This window comes from Vanellus vanellus, assembly GCF_965231255.1.
Source record: "Vanellus vanellus genome assembly, chromosome: 1".
In the NCBI taxonomy this organism is placed as follows: Eukaryota; Metazoa; Chordata; class Aves; order Charadriiformes; family Charadriidae; genus Vanellus; species Vanellus vanellus.
This window is the reverse complement of record NC_138905.1, coordinates 220,306,497-220,327,539: the sequence shown is the minus strand read 5'-3', so window position 1 is coordinate 220,327,539 and position 21,043 is coordinate 220,306,497. Positions and strand designations below refer to the sequence as shown.

The following is a 21,043-nucleotide window of genomic DNA, read 5'->3' as shown; positions in this document are numbered from 1 at the left end:
TCTTGTGGTGGTGGTGCGAAGAGACAATGGGCACCAATTAATACACTCAAAATTCCACTTAAATGTAAGAAAAGACTTTGCCAGTGCATCAAACACTGGACCGGTTTGCTCAGAGGGTCTCTGGAGTCTCCATCCTCAGAGATATTTGAAACCCAACTGGATAATGACCTGATCAACCTTCTCCAGCTGAGTGTGCTTTGAGCAAGGGATTTGGACAAGGTCATCGCCAGAGGTCCCTGCACACCTGAGCGATTTGATGATTCTGTGGTTTTCTGAAAACTGACCTCTTTTACAGTCTGGTGCTAAAAATACTGGCCAGATGTGCTGGATGAGGAATAGTTCTTCTGGTTTTCAGGCATCCCAGATTGATACATGCAACAGCCTACACTTCGTAGGTGCTATAGAGACTTATAGGCTCCTCCAAGGGTAAATTTGAACCTCCCACGGCTGTGGTTTTACATGACCCGGTTTCCAGCAGCAATATTGGCTTAAGGTCATCCCTCCTTCCTCTCCCAGCTGAGAAGACAACTATGGAGGCTATCCATTTGTTTGAGCTGACAGGGAACTGGCAGAGTTGAGGGAAAGGGACAATATTACCACCAAAGACTTTGTGTTGTGGGATCAAATCTTAAAGTAAATTCAGACTTGGTTTCTCCCATGGGATCCCGTATCTCTTTGGAATAAGGTATAGGACACATGCCTGGGAGTTGGACTCAATGATGCTTATGGGTCCCTTCCAACTTGAGATATTCTATGATTCCATGATCATAGGGCAAAACAGGGTAAACAGGGCTGTTTGTCAGCAGCCAGGTGGGGGCTGGTGCTGCTGGCTAATTGCTGCAGCTGCATGCAATATTTTTTGTCACCATTTTAAATGAAATCTTGTCACAGACTCCACGCAGCCTGATGCTGTGGTTTTCTCATGAATAACTAGGAATAATTATCCGTCTTAAACATTGACTAATCCTCGTAACAACATCTCACAACAGAGAGAAAGAAAGGAATTATCTCTGCTGTATATGTGTCGCTATTGAAGCAAAAAAAATCAAACAACATGTCCAAGACGAGGCACAAAATGAATGGCAGAGTGAGGAATGCAGTTACGGGGTTTCTGGCTTCCAGGTGATACTTTGCATCATATTTATGGAATTGGTGCTCCATCAGCATTAGAAAAAAAAAAAAGAAAAGAGTACATTAGTATGGGAGAAACAGAACTGCAAGAATAAATGTTATTCTGGGAAGGAAGTGGGAAATATAGAGAAGCCAGAGGAAGGGCCCATCTTCTGCATTTCTGGTTTGACATGAGGCTGGAAGTGCTGAAAACATCACAGGTGGGATCAGGCTGTGCTTCCAGAAATCTGCTGCCCCGCCACCTCAGGGACTGGGATCAGAGAAGATTTTGGAAAAGAACCCAAATTATTATCAAATCAGACAGCTGGCGTTTTAGCCAAAAAAAGTCAAACCAACAATTTTCTGTTCCTTAACGGAGACAAATCTCTTTTAGAGGGGATAAAACGGAGTGGATTGCTGAGGAGGTACTGAATGGAGAAAGAGTCTGTTGCCAGTTATCGGCAAATACAGTATTTTTTTAAATCCCCAGGTCCTGGAGTCTTGTGAGAACCCCAGCTCCTATTTCTCATCATCTCACCCAGCTCCAGCCCTCCCAGCAGCTCCGGGGCCTCCTCTGGTCCCGCTCCACCAGCTCCATGTCTCTCCTGTGCTGAGGCCCCCGAGCTGGAGGCAGCACTGCGGGGGGGTCTCCCCAGAGCAGAGCAGAGCTCAGCAGAGGGGCACAGTCCCCCCCTCGCCCTGCTGGCCACGCTGCTGGGGATGCAGCCTGGGGTGCCGGGGGCTCGCTGGCTGCCAGCACACATTGCCGGCTCATGTTCAGTTTTTATTCATAAGTACCCCTAAGTCCTTCTCCATTTTCATCTTATTTTTTTGCCAGCCTTCCCCTCCTCTCCATTCATAATCCATACCTTTGTAGAAAAGAAATCTTTGCTGCAAAATTGCCTTTCTCCACGGAGAAGGAAGAAGCAGGGAGACCCTACAAGTGAACAATTCTTGTTATTTAGCGCACTATTATAACAGTTTCACATTTCCAAGTGGAAACATCATTTGTGGCACGAGTAGGGCCATTGCATGTTTAAAATTATGCCCGAGGCAAAGGTGCGTTTCCAAGTGCACATTTACAGAGCTCCTTGAAAGCACTGGAGACAGCACCAGCTGGTACACCCTCATCCTGTGTTTGCTTGTCATGATTAAATGTGGCAGGATGGCTTTTCCAAAGAGATCAGCCTCTATTCTTGATGTTCAGAACATCCGTTACCTGATGTTTCAGAAGTGTCCGCATCCCCACATGCTGCCCAGTATGTCTACTGAAAACAGCTCAGGAGCTGATCAGCTCTTCCAAAAATGAAGTCCCATCTGCACGGATGCACTCTTGGCTTGCTTCACATTAGCACTAAAATGAAATCCAAACCACATCTTGTTGGGTGACTGAAGAACTCAGAGTTATAAATTGCAACTCATATATTTTTAAGCACATTAATAACACTACATTCACCTGTCTGATTTCAAACAATTTGCCTTTTTTTTTCTCCTTGGCTTAGCAATGAATTGTTTGAGATGTCTCCTTCCTCTGCACAGAGGAACAGGGTAGATGAGATGAACCAAGAGGGAAAATTCAACCTGAGAAAATGTGGATGATATCTAACAGCTTTTCAGCAAGAGACAGTAAGATATCTAAAATATTTTGGGTTGTAGCACAGAAGAGACTATCCAGAGTCAAAACTTTCTCCGTTCAGTGTCTACAGTCAGAAACACTAAAAAACAATAACAAAAAGGAAAGCAGGTACTTTCTACTATGCATTGTGGCAAAGAAGGAGAGAAAATGAAGAAGGGAAGCCGAAGGCTGTAAGGAAAAATACACGATGACTGGGAAAAGATAGCAAAGAAATGCTGCTGTGGGAACAGAAGAATCCCAACAATGGGTTGGAGCTGACACTAAATTTAGTCAAACTCTTTGAAAGACAAGTTGGGTGTGCTATTTCCCCAGCATGACAATGATCAGATATTTCTATGTCATCAGCAACAACGGGAGATGTTAATCAACGGCACAGCTAATCGGCAGGTTTCAATCAGCAGATACCAACTGGATGACCTGGTTGGTTTGAACCCTGTGGTTGCCTGTGGAGCTTTCTCAAAAGCCCACAGAGGCTGGTACAAGGCTTTGACGCTCTTCAACATTTTCCTTCGTTATCTGGAAATAAATATAAAATTACCGCTGACATTACTCACAGACAACACAAACACAGCCGTCGCAAAAAAGTATGATGGGTCACACAGAGCAGCCTGGGTCACCTGGGGCCGTACAGCCACAATGCATGTTAATAAAGCCAAAAGATAAGTCAGAATCTGGGAAAATGTGGGAGACTGTGGTCTGAGATCTGCAGGTAATTTCTTAGGAAGAAGGGCTCTCGATAGGTTTTTGGGGCCACTAAGAGCAGGCAATCAGTGTGATCTTCTGAGGAAAAAAGGCTTTCCTTTGAAAAGGGAAAGCATGGCCATCAAGAGAAGCTCCTAGAGATTCAGTGGAGCTACTTATTATCAGACATAATGAAGCAGCGCATTTTTAAGTCTCAAGGGAGAAGAGCTTAGTGAGATAAGTGTTGGCTTCCTCATATCTTGGTGCATCAGATGCAGATGAGATGCTCTCCTGGACGAGAAGGATTAACTCCAAGTGCTGTTCAGAGGATAACTGGGAAGGGTGGAAAAGCCTTGGCCACAGAGCCTGCCCAGAGAGGGATCGTCTGGTCGCTCATCGCTGTGGTGGGGATTGCAGGATCTTCCTGTTCCTACAAACCCACTAACCTATTTTTAATTCTGCATGACTGGAAAGCCGAACCGCAAGCACAGTCGCCCACACATCGCATTTCATCCTTATGCAACTGTTCCAAAAACTGAGCCCTGTTGCACAAAGCAAAGGAAGGCTCATCTTCTCCTGCCAGATACACCTCGTACTACACATAGGGCAGGATGGAGGAGGTTTGCTTCTACTCGCCCAGAAAGGTGAGCTAAGGAATTAAATTGGTGTTAATTCAGCTTTGATGAAGGCACTAAGACCCCTTTTTTTTTGCTCTGTGTTTAATGGTTGGTCTGGGACACCACTGTCACATGCAGTCCCATCAACTGGATGGTGGCACCTGTTTGCATGGAAGTATAGACCACAAAGATCCCAGTTGGGTACAAGGGCTTGCAGGATTGGGTTCTTCTGGATGACCACATGGATAAGAAATGCTCCAAGACTGTTTGGAGTGGGCATCCCCTCTTGGGAGAAAATTTCTTTGGCATTTTGGCCATTGCACTTACATCTAGGGGATGTCATCTTGAGCAATGGGGTGCCACTGCCGCAATGTCCCTGAGTTGTTGTATCAGATAAGACACTGAGTTGTATCAGATAAAACTGGTCATCTCTCTGGTGTCCTAGTGCTAATAGGGTCAGCTCTAGAGGAATTAGAGAAGAGGCAGAAAAAATACGAAAAGAATAACAGGGACAACATAGGCTCTGGAGTCTCTTTCAGTGAACAACCATGTTGAACACATCCTCATTTTTTATTGTCCTATGGACAGGCTCAGTCTTAAGAAGGAATGTATGTCCATCTTCCTGCACTGCCAGACAGCATATCCTGCAGCAGAAATCTCATCAGAAGATGACAGAACTGTGCGACATGGTGGACACAGAAGGAAAGTGGCATATTTTAATGTATTTAAGCCTTAGATTGAGCACAGCTGGGAGTTAAGTTTTCACGCAGAGCAATTTTAATGAGCTGGAGAAGGGTAGAACCTCAGGGTTCAAATTTGGTAATGGAGACACCAACTCAACCATTGGCAAGTGAACAGTGGCCCGGCCAGTAACAAGCACTCCCTCAAAGAAATGATCGATAGCTGCTCTAGGTTGGATATTTGCAGCAGTGCAGAGGTGTTATAAGGAGATAAATCTTTCTCCAGTGATGTTTCTCACTTTGCGTGTATATCTGAAATTGTCTCACTGCAGGAGAAAGCTGGGGAGGCTCCTTCTGCCGTGTATAACGTGAAGTGACTTCAACACCTGAAGCGTGCAAGTGGGATGCTCAAATGTTGTAGATGAGCAGGGCTCTGCCGAAATTCAGGGGAGTGTGGACAAGGATTTGCATCCCTCACCCTTTCAATCCAAAATGCAGATGGCTACACTGAGAATAAGGAAATTCACATGCAAATAAACAAGAGGTGGGTTGGTTATTTCCCCCCACTGAAAATTTAGCATCCTATTTTTCTTTTTTTTTTTTTTTAAGTAAAGGCTATGAGACTTTTCAGGCAGTTAGAAATCCATCAGTAAAGAACTGGATTTTTTTATGCTGGAAGAGAAGGTACTGCCCCTACTGTCCATTATGACACCCTTCATGATTGATATCTGCTATTTCAGAGAAAACAAGGAAAACACTCTAGAAGCAACATTTCAAGAATAGCTCGAGGGGAAGTGGTTTTCCAACTTCCTTCCTGAAACCTTTAAACACAGTCTTTTAAAATAAAAAGCCTATCCTGATTAAAGTTGGAGCACATATTTTCATGTCCATAGAGATACTTGTGAAGACTTCTGAGGTTTTGATCCCAAAGTCTGCCTGGGAAAAGTGGTGGACACTCTGGAGAGGGTGGATAGATAAGGAGCACCAAAGTTCTTCACAAATATCTTAGTGACACTTTGAAGTACAGCTTCAGTTTAACCTTTTCTTGCACTTTTCACTGGGAAATCCAGCACATCGTTATGATTATGCCATGCAAATTAAGACAAATGAAAATGTCACTGAAATAATTATGAATAATATGTGTGTATCCAAACAGAAGCAGGAAATCCATTGGTCACCCATTTCTGAGCTGCTGGGTTGCTTTCAGGAGGGAGAAAACCACGCGTTTCTGAAGATGGCGTTTACAAAAACTAAGACTAACGCTGGATTGAGATTCGGAGACAGGTTGTAGTTGCACTGGACAGCTTGGGAAAGTGATCAAATTCTTTGGCTTCAGTTTTCTATTTCCTAACAAGCAAAAGAAGTATTTTGCTTTTCTGAAGCATGAGGGCAGATGATCCAGTATTGCGTTAACAGCTGCAGTCCTAGCATTGTTTGGGGCCGGTGTGTGCACATATTAAATTTAGATGCAAAGAATACACACTTTGCTATTACAGCAAGGCTTTTTGGGCCATTTTTGTTCAATCATTGATGCAATGCAAACGTCAGGTAAGATATTACCAGATTTTTGCATATGCTTCTCTGGGGCACAGGATTCCAAGACTGGAGATTCAACTCCCTGGAAATCGGACATCTAAATACAAATTTAAATATTTGAGATGGTCATATCTGGCTCAGCTTTTTGGAATGTGATTCATCCAAGCTACTTTTACCAGTTCCCTTGGGATGACCTACGCTGTCTCCTGAAAGTGCCCTTTTCTCTCCTTTGGCTGTGAAGGAGACTGGAGTGAACATCTCAGATGGTGAAGGTTCTTGTGCTTGGTTAAATCCCTCCTTACAATTTCAAGCCTTCTGCCCTTCCTTTCTGCTACCTGTCTCCCAGGTCACTGCCTGGACCACTGCCTGGGCCTGCCGGGCTGTCTCTCTTTCCACCTTCTTCTAGAGGAAGGTTGGACCAGGCATCCTTTCAGGATGTCCCCAGCCACACTAATTCCAGGTGAAATTGAATAGAGGCATTTGTTGTAAACCTAGAAGAAGAATGTGAATAAAACATGGCTTTTGGTGATGCTGTCATCTCCTGGTTGCATCTACTTGGGCATGGAGGATGGAGACCGAAGCCCACGTGTAAGTGTGCAAATGTGGGCTAGAGGGTAGTGTGCATGGGAAAAGTCCATTTAAACACTTCCCTAAGGACCATTTTCAAAATTTAGTCAGGAACTTACATCTCCCAGAAAGTAGCGGGATTAACACCTGAAGACCAATGGAGATTTTAGCTCTGTTCACATGAGTACTGCGTCCAGCTCTGCAGTCCTCAACACAGGACAGAAATGGACTTGTTGGAGTGGGGCCAGAAGAGGCCCCGGAGATGCTGCGAGGGCTGGAGCCTCTCTGCTGGGAGGACAGGCTGGGACAGTTGCAGGGGTTCAGCCTGGAGAAGAGAAAGCTCCAGGGAGACCTTATTGCAGCCTTCCAGTCCCTAAAGGGGCTCCAGGAAAGCTGAGGAGGGACTCTTGATCAGGGTCTGGAGCCATATGATGAGGGGTAATGGTTTTAAACTGGAAGAAGGGAGATTTGGATTAGATATTAGGAAGAAATTCTTGACTGTGCAGGTGGTGAGACACTGGCCCAGGTTTCCAAGAGAGGTGGGAGATGCCCCATCCCTGGAAACATTCCAGACCAGGTTGGATGGGGCTCTGAGCAACCTGATCTAGTTGAAGATGTCCCTGCCCATGGCAGGGGGTTGGACAAGATGACCTTTAAAGGTCCCTTACAACTATAACCATGTTATGGTTCTGTTCTGTGACTCTATGACTTTGGACCAGAAAAGACAATTCCATGTCATACACACCTGCTATGAAAATCCATGAGGATTGTTAGAGTTAAGTTGGATTTCTGGAGAACCTCCTAAAATGCACCCACCTTAAACATATGGTTATGAACTTTGTTTGCATTATATTAACTTTCCTTGTTTTGAGAAACTTTCTGGTTTGTTACTGCTTTGGGTTTTTTTTTCATGGGTTGAATATCTGGTTTATCATATTTCTACTAGACATGAATGAATAAGTGAGTTTTTCTTCTGTCATGATAACTGACTTCTTCTGTCACAATGCCATCTCCCACTGGACAATCATGGTTATCGTCAATACCCTCTGCAAAATATTCATGCTTAACAAAAAAATAGCTCACCCTTTGAAAACCTGCTGTTCTGAGACTTGTGACTGTGCAGTTTCATAAATATATATTCATCATTCTTCCTGAGGGAATACAGACAAGGAACTGTTAATCAGAAACGAACTACACAGAGGACAGAAGAAAATCAATTATGTTTTCTTGAGCTGCTTTATTTAACGACTTCTGTGAAGATTTATATATTTGCATGACAAATACTGAGGAACCAGGCAAAAAAGGGTCGTTCCTTTCATGTTTACTTCCATGCAAAAATATTCCTTTATGTTTTTCTCCTAGGGCAATTTAAGAAATAATTTTTAAAGGAACATTTATTTTTGCGGCTGCTAGACACAGTTGGATTGGTAAATATCTCTGCTTCCATTGGTTTAAAAAAATGTGATTGCAGAAAAAAGCTTAAAGAGATGACTGGAGAATAAAGGATGAAAACAAAATATAATCCAGTATCAGCTTTAATTTAATTATTTTTAATAACTTGTGAGCTCTGGGTACTTGAGATAAAATGTTTAAATACTTGGGGATTTGGTACTTCTTTGAATGAGGCCCTCCTGAGGAATGGGCTCCAGCTGCCAAGCCTGGATCCAAGGCTACGTTATTCCATTGGTTGGGATCACTGGGATCTGGCAGTTTGGTTCTGCTGAATGTCAGGAAGGAACAAGCTGCATCCTTTGGACCCGAGGTTTGACAGCCCCAGATCATCTGCTGTGTTGTCCTCTGCGTTCCTCCAAAGCCAAGGTTGAAAGCAATGTAATGGTGTAAACACCAGGATTTGGCCCGCACGCTTTCCTGCCTTATCTGAAAATTAAGAGGATTTTGGTTGTACCTTATAATTGGTTGTGCCTATTAAAATACTATGTGTGCATTTGACTGTTAATTGACCCATCCTAGGACACTGCAAGGGTCTGGACCAACAGCCTCAACTCGATTTGATGCAGCAGTTGTGGTCCTGAGAAAATGCCCTTTCAAACCCTTGTTCCTCTTCCAATAAACGATAATACAGCTGCCAACCTTGCCTTACAGGTACCCCTAGATGACCAGGGCTACAGCAGCTGTCCCACCACCATGATTTCATGATATGGTGAGGGTCATATGCCTCAGTTACATAGAATCATAGAATGGTTTGGGTTGGAAGGGACCTAAAAGGTCATCTAGTTCCAGGGCAGGGACATCTCCACTGGACCAGGTTGCTCAAAGCCCCATCCAGCCTGGTCTTGAACAGCTCCAGGGATGGGACCTCAACATATTGTGATCCATTTTGGACCACAGTGGGGAAATTTGCAGCTCAGGGAAAGTAAGTAATGGAGTGGTTTTGGCATCCCGAGATGTGTGAATGTGATTTTATGGGAAAGATATTTTGGGTCTTGCTATTTTTGGTGGTTCATCTCCATGCTGGTTAGCTCTGAGCCAAAGGCCACCAGTGAAAGTATCATGATGGTTCATGTGACTCCTGACATTTTGCACTGCAGGCAAAGTAAAGGCAGGTCCATTCCTTTCTCTTCTGATCCAGACCCCAAACAATAGCATCTTCTCAGCTCTTTCAGCTTTCTCCTTCCCCTGAAACTTGTGGCTTATCTTGCACCAAAATACCATCTGGGGATAGCACCATCTCTGTTCCATTACCTCAACACGGAAAAGCCATTTCAGGACGGTGATTTCATTATACATCATTGATGTGGGATAAATTATTAAAGCAGATTCATGAAAAATGAAAGACATTTTACACGGAGAAGGAGTCCTGACAGTAACCTAGATATGTCACAAAAACTGATTGCCACCAAACAGGAAAACCTGCCCCTTGCCAGAGTGAAGAGGGGTAAACTATGAAAGATGCATGAGAGTAGGAGAAATGAAGTGACTGGAATGACAGAGTGGGAGATAAACACATCAAGGTAACAGAAACAAAAGAGAAAAGACAACGGAGGAAAAGCGGAACGAAGAGAGGTTAAATAATTCAGGTCAGGATTTATAAGAGCCTCAAAGAAACAACGGAGTAGAAGTCATCTAAGAATCATTGTCGGGGGGGAAACAACCAAACCAAAACGGTATTCACAACATTAAAATGAGCTGTTCTATTTTCTGTGCCATTTGGACAGAGCTTGGCTGGTGTAAATCAGTGAGGAGTCAATCCAGCTGGGGGCATTTACACCCTTCTAAGTAAGTGGCCCATAAATCAGAAAGACAAATCCAACAGATGCAATTCCAGCAGTTTTGGCCATTTTACACCGTGGATGCTGTTGCCTTCAAATCCTAATTGAATGCCCCTCAATTCTGCTCTGGTTCTCGATGGATCTGTCTGAGACCTCTCCATAGGCACTGAGCTCCTTCAGTCACTGCCTCATTACATGGAAATAACCCATCAGATGAGGAGTTTTGAAACATTAATCCGTGTTCATGCTGCCAGTGCCACTGGTGGGCGATGCATCTCCTGTGAACTTTACGCCTCTCCTCAGCCCGGGTCAACGATTTTCCCTGAAAATCAGCAAAAGTCCTCAAAGCTGTGAAGCCCAAAACCTACAAAGGGTGAAATCCAGTCTGAAACTGGATTCTGAACGCTTTCCTTTTCTTTCCCAGTACTGCTGCTCCTCCCGTCTTGGGAATATATCCTCCCTGGACCAGTTTTATTATGCAGCTCCTGGGCAGGGGGAACAGAAAATTTTGCCTCCTGCCTCTATCTCCCTCCATTGCATTTAATTTCTGATCTGGAAATGTTACTTTTCTTTCCTTGCTCTAATTTCTGGTCTTCTGTGTTGCTCATATTTTAGCCTTGGCTTGGCTTGCTTGGGGGATTCCTTTCTCAGCCTTCCAGATTTGCACTGCTGCTGATAGAAAGCACAGCCAAGGTTGTAAGGATGTACCAAGTACGCCGCAGATAAAAGCAGTCATGCAAAATTCAGCTGCATTGAATTAGTCTTGCTGGTGGGAGGATAATTCCTATTAATCACGTCTATTACAGTAATACCTCAGGATAAGCGAAAGACAGGCAGAGCAGTGAATAGCACAAAATGAGGGAAACTCCCAGTCACAAGTGCTTTACGATCTAAAAAGAGAAGCTCAGTAGGAAATTATATACAATATGCTGGTGGGCAATACGACAGTCGGTAACTCGATCATTTTGGGGAGTAGGAGGAACCCGAGTGGGATGTATTATGTAGAGGAAGAAAAGCTAAATGGAAAGAGAAGTGGAAGGAAGCAAGAGTTTGAGGATAGCGGTTGAGATCAGGAGGAAAGGGAGGGAAATATTAGCAATGGAGAACAGAATCTGCCAGGATAAAGATATTGTTATTTTTATTTTTTCTTAATAAGCAGAAAATATTCCAGGTTGTGGCAAAATGAAAATTTTGAGGTGAGAAGGGGAGATGCTGAGTTAAATCAGAACATTGCATTTCTACATGAAATGAAATTTGCATTTTTTTTTTTTTTTTTTTGGTCAGTCTCAAATATTATTCCAGTCTGGTGGAAAAATACGTGGTTATTTATGAGTTCCATAAATGTTTTCTAAAGTGGGCATCTGCTGCCTTGATTTGGGTCAGTGTTTAAATCGACTCCGCCATTTCAAAACATACCTCTGTGAAATTTCACGTTCCTCCTTGGGACACATTTCCCCACAGTTTCCACCGGTGAAATGAAACTTGGTGGCCACTTGTTCCTGCTCTCACCTTGTGCTGAGCTGCTTCAGGGAGCTGAAGAGGCAAAAATAAAGTCTGTGTTTTGGTGAATGTTAGGGATGGATTTTCTGTCCCTGCAAGCCAAGTCCCTGAAGGTCAGATAATGATGGGAGAACGAGCCTTTTTTCTCATGTTTTCCACCATGGATGTCTGGGTTACTACAAATAATTACGTGTATATAAGATACTCAGATGACTGGATCCATGCTGGCTTTTTTCCTTGGGTGCATCTGATTCAGAGACAAGTGATGGGCCCCAAGACATCGGAGAGCAACAACCAGGTCCTTCTTCCCTGGGACACCAGCAGCTCCAGGAATCTGGAGCAAAACCTCCCGCAGGCCACCGACGTCTGGCCCTGGAGCTTTGGACTGGGCTCCTCTCTAATAATTGTGCAATCATGGTAATTATACACAAAAAAAAAATTAATTACTTAATCATGTGTAACAAGGACCCTTCAGCTACCAAGCGAGGCACACGCTTGGCACAATTATTCATAGGCATATAATCTACTTCCCTTTGTATTGAATATTTCATTAGTTACTATTCACATCTTCTCGGAGGTGCTTTGCAATGGTTCAGTGATTGGATTTACTCTAATTTCTTCTTGGCTTGTACAAACGCTGTCGCTACAAATATTCCTCTGTATTTTATCCCTTTAACAAGGAGGTGCTTTCCAACCTTCCTGTTGCCAAAGAGAACTCACCATAATGTGAACATCAGGAGCTTGAGGTGATTTTAGGTTCCTGCTTTGCTTTCAAGGTCCTTTGGGTGTCTGTACAGGTCTTGGCACCCTTGGGATTTTGGCAGTCACAGGGGGCCTTAGCAGTAGTACAATATGAATAACAAATAGCAGTAGTGACCAAGGGTATCTGCAAGTGAAGGAGATTGGATCTCCTAAAACATGAATTCATCTTGAAGTTGGTCCAGCCATGGCTGGAATCACTCTTGATTTACTCCTGCACAGAACAGGAGTCTATAGGGAAGCATTTTTAAAGGAGGAGAAGGAGATGTGTCATGGACTTGCATTTTCACTTTGAAATACTTGAATGAATTCTCCAAGCCCAAGGCAGTTTCCTTCTGAACTAGACCCTCCAAAACCAGAGGGTCTCGTTTTGGAGGGCTTTGGAGCTGCCATGCTCCTTGGAAGCTGCCCAGCTCTCCCCACCTCTGATGAAGGCTGCCCAGAGAGGTGGGGGAGTCTCCCACTCTGGAGCCATTCCAAACCCGCCTGGACACTGTCCTGTGCAACTGCTGTAGGTGCCCCTGCTCTGGCAGGGGGGCTGGACTGGATGGTCTCCAGAGGTCACTTCCAACCCTGACCATTGTGTGATTTTGTGATTCTGTGAAGTAGCTGCCTTGCATAATTAATTGGCGAAGGAAAAGCAGCCTTCTGCTTAAAGTTAGTGCTTGCAGAAAGGCAAACAAATCCCAGCTCTAAGTGTTATAACATTTCAGCCTAAACCTACAAGTATTTATTGGAGTGTGCTGGGCCAGTGCCTTGCTGGAACTGCAGTCTGGGTGCTCCACACACTTAGCCATCTATAGGGGACAGGCTGTAGGGCTGGACTACATCTCCCATCATGTGCTGCATATGTCTTATGGACATAAGGAACAGAACAACTGGACCTGCCAATCCCATGAACCAGCTACATTTCTCCTACAACTTTTCCAGTTCGTACTTTTTTCAACAGAACATTTTTGGAAAACATGCTGAGAAGAAACAGTAATTTGCCAGCAAGTTTTGGCGTCTTGTCCAGCATTTGCCCTAAATGGCAAATTGAACAAACTGAATGTTAACAGCCTCAGAAGAAGGTCTGAGATGTTCTTGGCTACAGCACAATGACAAGGGGATCTGCCAGATGTTGCACAAGGTGTGCTTCACCTGGCGACATCCAAATGCGAGTTCCTCACAGCCGTTAAGAATTTATAGTGCATTAAACCTTCCAAGGATTTTTGAAGAGTTGCTGATGCTATCACCTTGGCTTCCAGAATGATCTCCGCAATCCAGCATGATATTTCCATGAGTTATGGATGTGAATCTGATCTCTGTGTTGCCTGTGTAAACCAGAGAGACCATTGAAACCAGTGCCATTTCACAGCTATGAATAAAGGGAGAATAGGACCCGTTTTTCTTTCTCTGACTTTACTGAATATAAATCAAGGCACAGACATGCTCAACTGCATTACACAGATCCTGGTGACAGCAACTTCTCAGTGCTTGAGAGACAAGAGAAATTGTCATTCAACTCTGATCATCAGCTTTATTGTATGCCAGCCAGACGATACACAATTCATGCAGACTATACGTTTGCTCCAACCGCCACTCTGAAGAAAGTGCCCGGCTTCATGTGCGTTGGTCCTGCACTAAGGTACTTGGTTCTTGGTCTGTAGCACCAGTGGTTTTTTCAGGGGTCCTGGAAGCAGAGAAAGAGCATCATTGCAAAGCTGCCAGAGCAACCGGCTGCTGCACAAACCCAGAATGCCACCCCTGAGTTGGAATTTGCCCCGTAAGGAGTGGCTCTGCAGAGCGCTCCCCAAGCAGCCCACACGTGTTTGGTATGTCCTCAGGCTGGTTGGTGAGCCTGATCCTGGTCCAAAACCCATGGATGTCCACCAAATTAGGATGGATGGAGCTCTTGACTTTTTGACCAGCCCTTGGTTCAACTGGGGACCAGGATCAGGCCCACCCATCAGCTATGAAAAATGCTTGCCAATTGATTATAACCTGCATTGAATGAGCACCTCGCTGTAAAATTGTCTCACAAAGAAGCAGTTTGTTTCCCTCAAGGCGGATGGTGAAAGCCCTATAACGCAGGGGAACCGAGCTCTTGTGCTGCTCAGGAAGCACCTGGTGCCGGTTAAAACATCCGGCAGGAAAGCAAGGCCAACTAACACATGCTAACCCCCACTGAGAGCACCCATTCTCCTCGATGCCCCCAGGAGACACCAGGAGGTGATGGTGGCACCAAGGTGTTGGATGCCTGTTAGGATAAGCTCTGGGGCCAGATCTGTACCTGGGATAATTGTGGATGAGAGCATAAAAGAACAAAGCTTAGGAGGTAGGAAGGATGCTGCCAGGAGCTCTGGATGGGGGCTGGAGGGAAGGTCGGGTCTTGTTGAATTGCAGAGGGAGACATGGGGAAGGAAAGGCCTGTAGGGAATGATGGAATCAATCTTCATTAGGAGAGAGAAAGAGAAGGAGGGTCTCCAGAGATGAGGAGAGATGTGTAATGGATGGGGAAGGATCTGTGAGGGTGCAGAAAGCAGAAGCAGAGGCAGGAGAAACCTGCTCAGCTTTAAAATTGGCAACTTTGCACAGCAGTTGCATTAAGAGACTGTGGAGATCCCCCTTTGTCCACCAGCCCAATGTTGGCTTTGTGTAGGGAATGGTTCCAGCTTGCAGGTTGAAGGAGAGGAGAGGTTGATACCATGGCCAGGAGAACAGGTGCTAGTTACCATCTCCTTGGCCCATGAAACCAGCCTGACCTGGAGATGTGAGTCTAACCATCCCTGCATGAGAGGCTCATGGGGCAGAACCACGTGGAGAGCCCTGGCAGGACATCACTTGCTCAAATACTCACCTTCGTCCCACCCTTTGTGCTTACAGTGAAGAGACATTTGCTGCCAGAAGCTGTTGGCAGAGGTCGGTGAGGCCTTTCCCCTGTGTCCCCGGTGTAGGTAAACTGCTGAGTCCTTCCAACCTACCAGTTCCTATGGGAATGAGGTGAGCCCAGCACCATAAATCAAGGGATTAGGGGAAAATGCATGGCAGCTCCTCTTTGGAAAGATGCCCCACCATCAGGACAGACCAGGTCCATACTGCTGATGCACAGACATGTTCTAGGAAAAAGTCCCATTGCCTGGTCTCTGGAGAAGGCTGGAGATGCCTGCACCTCCTTGCCACAGGAAAGCATGCCCAAGGGTACTTGCATGTGCAAGCTGGGCAGGTTGAAGGCTGCCAGCAGCTACTCCAGATGCCAAGCCACCTGCTGTAAGCACGTCTTCACATCTGATCTAGTAAGGGAGGACGCAGTAACCATGGGGCCTGAGCTCAGGTCTTTCCATGCCAGTGCGTATGTGATGATCCAGGTTGTAGATGGGTCAACACCAGACTAATCCCACCTCTTTCTTGATGCCCACCCTGCTCTTGCTGCTGCCCTGCATTTCAGAATAGAGCTTGAAAGCCAAAAATCATCTCTCCCTGGAGCAACATGAACTGTTTGAAATCCGGCAACGTTTCCCTCCCGCTAAAGTCACCAGGAGAATTAACCCTTCTCAGCAGCCCTGGTGAGGTACCTCTCTGTTGAGGCAGCCAAGAAAGCTGGTGCATGCGGTGCATGTTTGCACGGTGGATACTTCTTCATTTTAATCCATTGGCTCTTTTCTCATGAGTGTGTGCATCCTTCAGCCATGTATTGCAGGCTGGCTAAGACCCAGCCTCCCGCAGAAGAAAGAGGCTGTGTCCCATCCCCACTGCCTGCCTTTGTCTTTTTTTGCATCAAATACAGAAAATTGTGTGATCGTGTCTCCCAGTAAAGCTCATTCCGAACCTGTTTTAAACTGGAAGGAGAGTGAGGGGGAGGCAATGACATTATTTTCCCCAGGAACTGGTATCCAGGGACAACACAGCATTGCACAGCCTCTCACCAGGAGGAGAACGGCCCTGGCTGCTCTCTGCAGGTCTGCCCAGAGAGTTCTGGCCGTGGGCATCAACCTTGGGAAGAGTGAGCTGGGAGGGTGCAAATCGGAGGGTTGAAAGGAAAGCCTGATCCTGAAACGTAACAAGCCCTAACACACAAGCAGCAACATTTACAAATGATCTTTGTCTTAGCCAAGAGAGGAAAGAGTTTGGAGATCTTTGACCTCATGAGGGCTGCCGGTGGCAAACTGTTGGGCTAATTATGTGATGTGACAAGGTGAAAAATGCAGAAGAGATGAATTGGAGGTGACAGATCATTACTTGGGTTATGTCTGAGAGAGACAGATGCAGAAAGAGTATGAAATTCAGGAGGCATTCATTTCCCCGAGGCACCAAATAACCAATGGATGACCACCATGAGCACATGTAGCACAGTCTCATCTTGGCTGGCCCTGGTGTAACAACAGGAAGCTGGAATCTTGTGACTTGGGGTCTAAACTTGCCTCTGAAGGTGATGGGCTCCAACAACGTTATCCCATTCTTCACAGATGTGGAAGACCTGCTCATCCCTGTTCCTCTGTGAGTTCAGGTCTTGATGTTTTGGTGACCTCATACGAAAAAGAGCCAATAACATTTGTCCTCTTCTGCAAAATTATCTTAATTTAAAGCAGTTTAACTATTTGGGAGCTGTTACTAGTCTGTATAGACAGACCTAACTCCAGGAACATGGAAAACTAAAAGTTGTCTTCAAAAGCAATTACAAGCAGCAGGAATCCTTTACTGGTGGCCCAGAAACAGAAAAGTAGCTCCAGGCAGATACAGCTGTGAAGTTTGGCGCCAAAGGGCCATTTTTTAAAAAGAACCATGAGAATTCTGTCCTTTCTTTCCCAGAGAATTCAGGTGAGAAGACTGCTCTCCTCTGTGGACAACTGACCTTTTGGCTGGAGCCCTCACCCAGGAGGACGTTGGTAGGTTCTTGTTCCTCAGAAGATACAAACTCATAGATTCCTGGGCAAATGCAACTAACAATTAGGTTGTAGCATATGGCGAGTCGCTTCTCTCTTCTGAATGCTTTATTGCCCTTTGTGCACTGAAGTTTGCTGCCTCTGATAACAGCGACAAAACCACAAGTCTTCTTTCGTCCTGAAAAATGGCCTTAATGTTGTACTTAATAACTGGTCTCCATTACGTTCCTTGGAAAAGGCAACAGCATCAAATAGTGAGGCTAACACTGTAAGTTACAGAGGGAAATGAAGAATTTCAACCTGTGTCTGTATCTAAGCAAGCAGAGGGGTTGCTACGGCTTTCATAGGTTGGGTGGTCCCTGGAAATGAGCACCAGTTTGGGGCCTACAAAGGCTGAAGGAGAAGAAAGTGTCTGGTTGTGAAATCTGACCGGCTGCAGGTGTGAGGTGAGCAACAAGGAGCTCAGCACTTTAGAGTTTAAACAACTGTCCACCTGCAAAGCAGCAGATATACAAGCACTTGCAAAGCTCTGCTGGCAATGTAGGTGTTAGAAGACTTCAATGTACCTCCAAGGTCAGCTAGGGACCTCAGTGGCGTGCAGGAATATTGTCCTAAATACTATTTAGTCCCTAAAACTGTGCAGCTGATATTTTTGGCTGCTGTCTTAGGTTGTTCTAGAGCTTTTTCACTCTTGGAGTCCAGAGTTTGGAGGAGGAGGCGGCAGCACTGTGAAAGCACGGCAGGTGGGAGCAGGTCATGGCAAAGGATGCAGGGCATTACCTACAACAAGGGATCCTCTTTCCCATGGCCTCTTTCCAGTATCTGCACTGAAATCCCTAGAGCCTGGAGATGTCAAACACAACCCAGCTGCAGGTCTTGCTCATCCTAGACATCTCCAGGCTCCTCACTGTGGAGAACTGGACCTCTCCACACATTTCATCTCTTCCATCTCTTGCACAGCGCCACTGAAGGAAGCCCAGGGGACTGAGCACTGCTTGATCCTTCTCCCATCCACATCCACAAACCAGCTTCAGTTTGGCCTTGAGTTAGGTCTTCAGACCTAACTTCTGCAGGTGGCCCACGAAACCAGACTGACAGCCATGCTGTGAGCTCAACTCCTCACTCAGCATGATAAGGTGTCTCCTTTGCTTTCTGGCAGGGTGGTGTCACACTGCCTGCAGTGAGGGTCACAGTAAGAGTAGAGGAACTGAGCTGCTCCTGCATCTTTCCATGTGTGTGTGGAGCAGCTGGGAAGAAGCACCATCTCCACGTGCACTGATAGCTCCAGCCAGCACAGACCAAAATAGCATATTCAGGCAATAAATTAGGACAAGGAGGGAGCAAGGAGCCACATGGGACTTAGTCACAACTGGGCCCCTGCTGTACTCACAGGTCGAAGAGACCACAGGCAGGTCTGGTCCTAGCCTGGCATGGAGGAAGCAGATGTTCAGGGCACCTTGAATGACGAGAAGCCTCCTGGGCATCCATCTCTGAAACATGGCCTGCTGCTAAGCCATCTTCTGCTTCTTCCCCTGAGAGGTGCATCTGCTTGGATTTCCACTGACACACTTCTGCCCATTGTTTTCTGTATTGCGCCGGGAAACACAGTTCCATTAACATCAGCCGCTTCTGCGCTGGGCTACAAGGTTTCTCCGTCATTCTCCTCATTTGCTGCATTTGTTGAGCCACCTGCCAGCCCAGGACATCTCTGCACGAAGCTGGAGAAAGGCCAACCTCTTTATCAGATGCACCAGAACTGCGAAGGACAGAAGGTCATGCAGCCCTGATACGCCAGGCTCCTACACAGACAACAAAACTTGTCTCTGTGGCTGTAAAAAAGAAGGGAAGGTACCGGGGAACAAAAACATGAGCAGAGTCATCCCAAAAGACTATGGGTAGAGCTGCGGCAGCAAGACCGACTGCTGAACTGGCCATGAGGACAGACACACAGTGCACTTGCAGACACATCTACTGAAGCCACACCAAGAAACGAGAGAGAGGAAGGGCAGTCGGTAGGTGAGGTATTGTTTATTCTAAGCAGTGAGCGTTATCGCACAGTACAGGCAAAGAAAAAGGTTTACAGTCCAAGAGAGACAGGACACGAGACAGTAACCTGGGGAGGATGGGAAGGAGAAGTCCCCTGGTAGAGCTGGGTATTTAGGATGACATGGAGGGGAAAGGTGCTGGAGGGGGAGAGGTGGGAGAAAGCAAAGGGTCAGAGAAACAGCTGTGGGACAGACACGGAAAAGCTGGCGGGGAAGACGGAGGGAATACGATATTGAAGGCAAGAAGGAATAGCAGCGTGGTGGGCAGACGGGGTCTGATGGGGCGGTGAGGGCGCTGAAGACCTCATGGGAAGAAGCCAACAGGGACAGAGCAGTCTGATCAGCAATGAGACTTGGGGAGAGGGGAGGGAGGAGGGGCAACGGGGGCAAGGACATCCCCTGCTACTCTAAAGCACTATCATCTGTTTCATTTAATTAAAGGTGCCTTGCTGGCTCGTGTCCTTGCTGATAAATCTCCTGGCTCCAAACAAAGTGGCCACAGCTGAACTGGTCCTCAGCTGGGTACTAAATCCTGAACCAAGCCAAGGAGCAGGTCAGTCCAATGACCAGGGACTACTCTCAGGATTTCCCTCTCTTGACCATCGGGTACTGGCACTATCAAGTGCTCCTGGGTGCTGTTTAACTGATGAGGACAGACCCATCTGCCACAGCCATGGTGTGGTGAGATCTCCTCCACCACATGCTGTGCAGAGTGCTCCTCACCCTCTGCTGTGACTCAGCTCTCCAGACCTCTCTCAGAGCCAGGCAGGGCACACAGGTCTCGGGTTCCCCAAGAAGATATGGGAAGACCTAGCTTTGCTCAGGGGCTTGAGGTTGCTGCGTGTCTCAGGCTAGGTTGGGGTGGGAGGTGGTCAGGTGACAACAAGGGGGTTTCAGAAATGTTTCCCCCCTTTCCATCGCTCACACCGTTGAACGGTTGTTATTCCTCAGTGCTCTCACACATCATTAAGATCTGCCACTACCCTTCATCCATCATTTTTCTGGCGGCTGGTCCTTGCCGTTGGTTTCTGTGGAGCAGACTCCCTGCAGGGAAAGCCGATGTTTTAGAAAGCGTAATGATGCCTTCAGCGCAGGCTTTTCTTTTATCCTTGGGCTCACGTCTCCTCCACATGACAGTCGCGATTAGGGAGCTGTTTCCAAGGCACCCTGCAACAGAAATTAAGACTGTTTACAAGCAGCCCATATTTCACGGTAAACCACCAGTCCTGAAGTACTCGGAGCTGTGTTATCCCTCTTTGCACACCTCTGAGCTTGTGAGTAGACCCAGTGGCATTAGTGGAATTGCTCCCAACCCAGAAAGCTCACATGAATAAGGGTAAATGGAAGCGGGCTGTCAAATCCCCACCTGGATCAAACTTACCATGACAATGCTGGAAACAGGGAGAGCTGAAGCCCATGTCTGAACATCACAATGTTTTCCAACTGTGCAAGAGATACTGTCGTTAGTGCTGAACATGGCTATGCCATCACGTTCATACTAGGGAATGTCTTCTTCTTGTACAGCTCCTCTTCTTTATTTGACGTTGCTGTTGCTGTTGGGGATGGTGGTTGTTCCTTGGATGTTGGGGAGGTACCAGCTATGACAGAGACATCTTCTTAAAACGTCCCTTTCCTGCACTGGCACATCTCTACATAAATCCTAAATCCAAAGGATACTGCGACACAAGAGGCTGCAGTTGTATAAGGGCTGACATGTCGGCTGATGAAATATCCATACGCATCCTTTGACTTTGCTTTACCATTCAGGGATGTAACAATGATAATGAGGTTTTCGACGGAAGCTCAGAGATTTGGAAGTG

At 46.1% G+C, this 21,043-nt stretch overlaps 1 protein-coding gene across 1 annotated transcript in view; it reads right to left on the bottom strand.

Annotated features, from left to right (window-relative positions):
* Positions 1-13,918: 13,918 nt before the first annotated feature.
* MAP6 (microtubule associated protein 6) overlaps positions 13,919-21,043 on the bottom strand; it is a gene marked incomplete at both ends in the record, with an annotated part of 50,043 nt that continues 42,918 nt past the window's right edge. The window contains one exon of the mRNA XM_082495140.1: positions 13,919-13,988. Coding sequence (XP_082351266.1) covers positions 13,919-13,988 — 70 coding nt within the window. The remainder of the gene's footprint in view (positions 13,989-21,043) is intronic.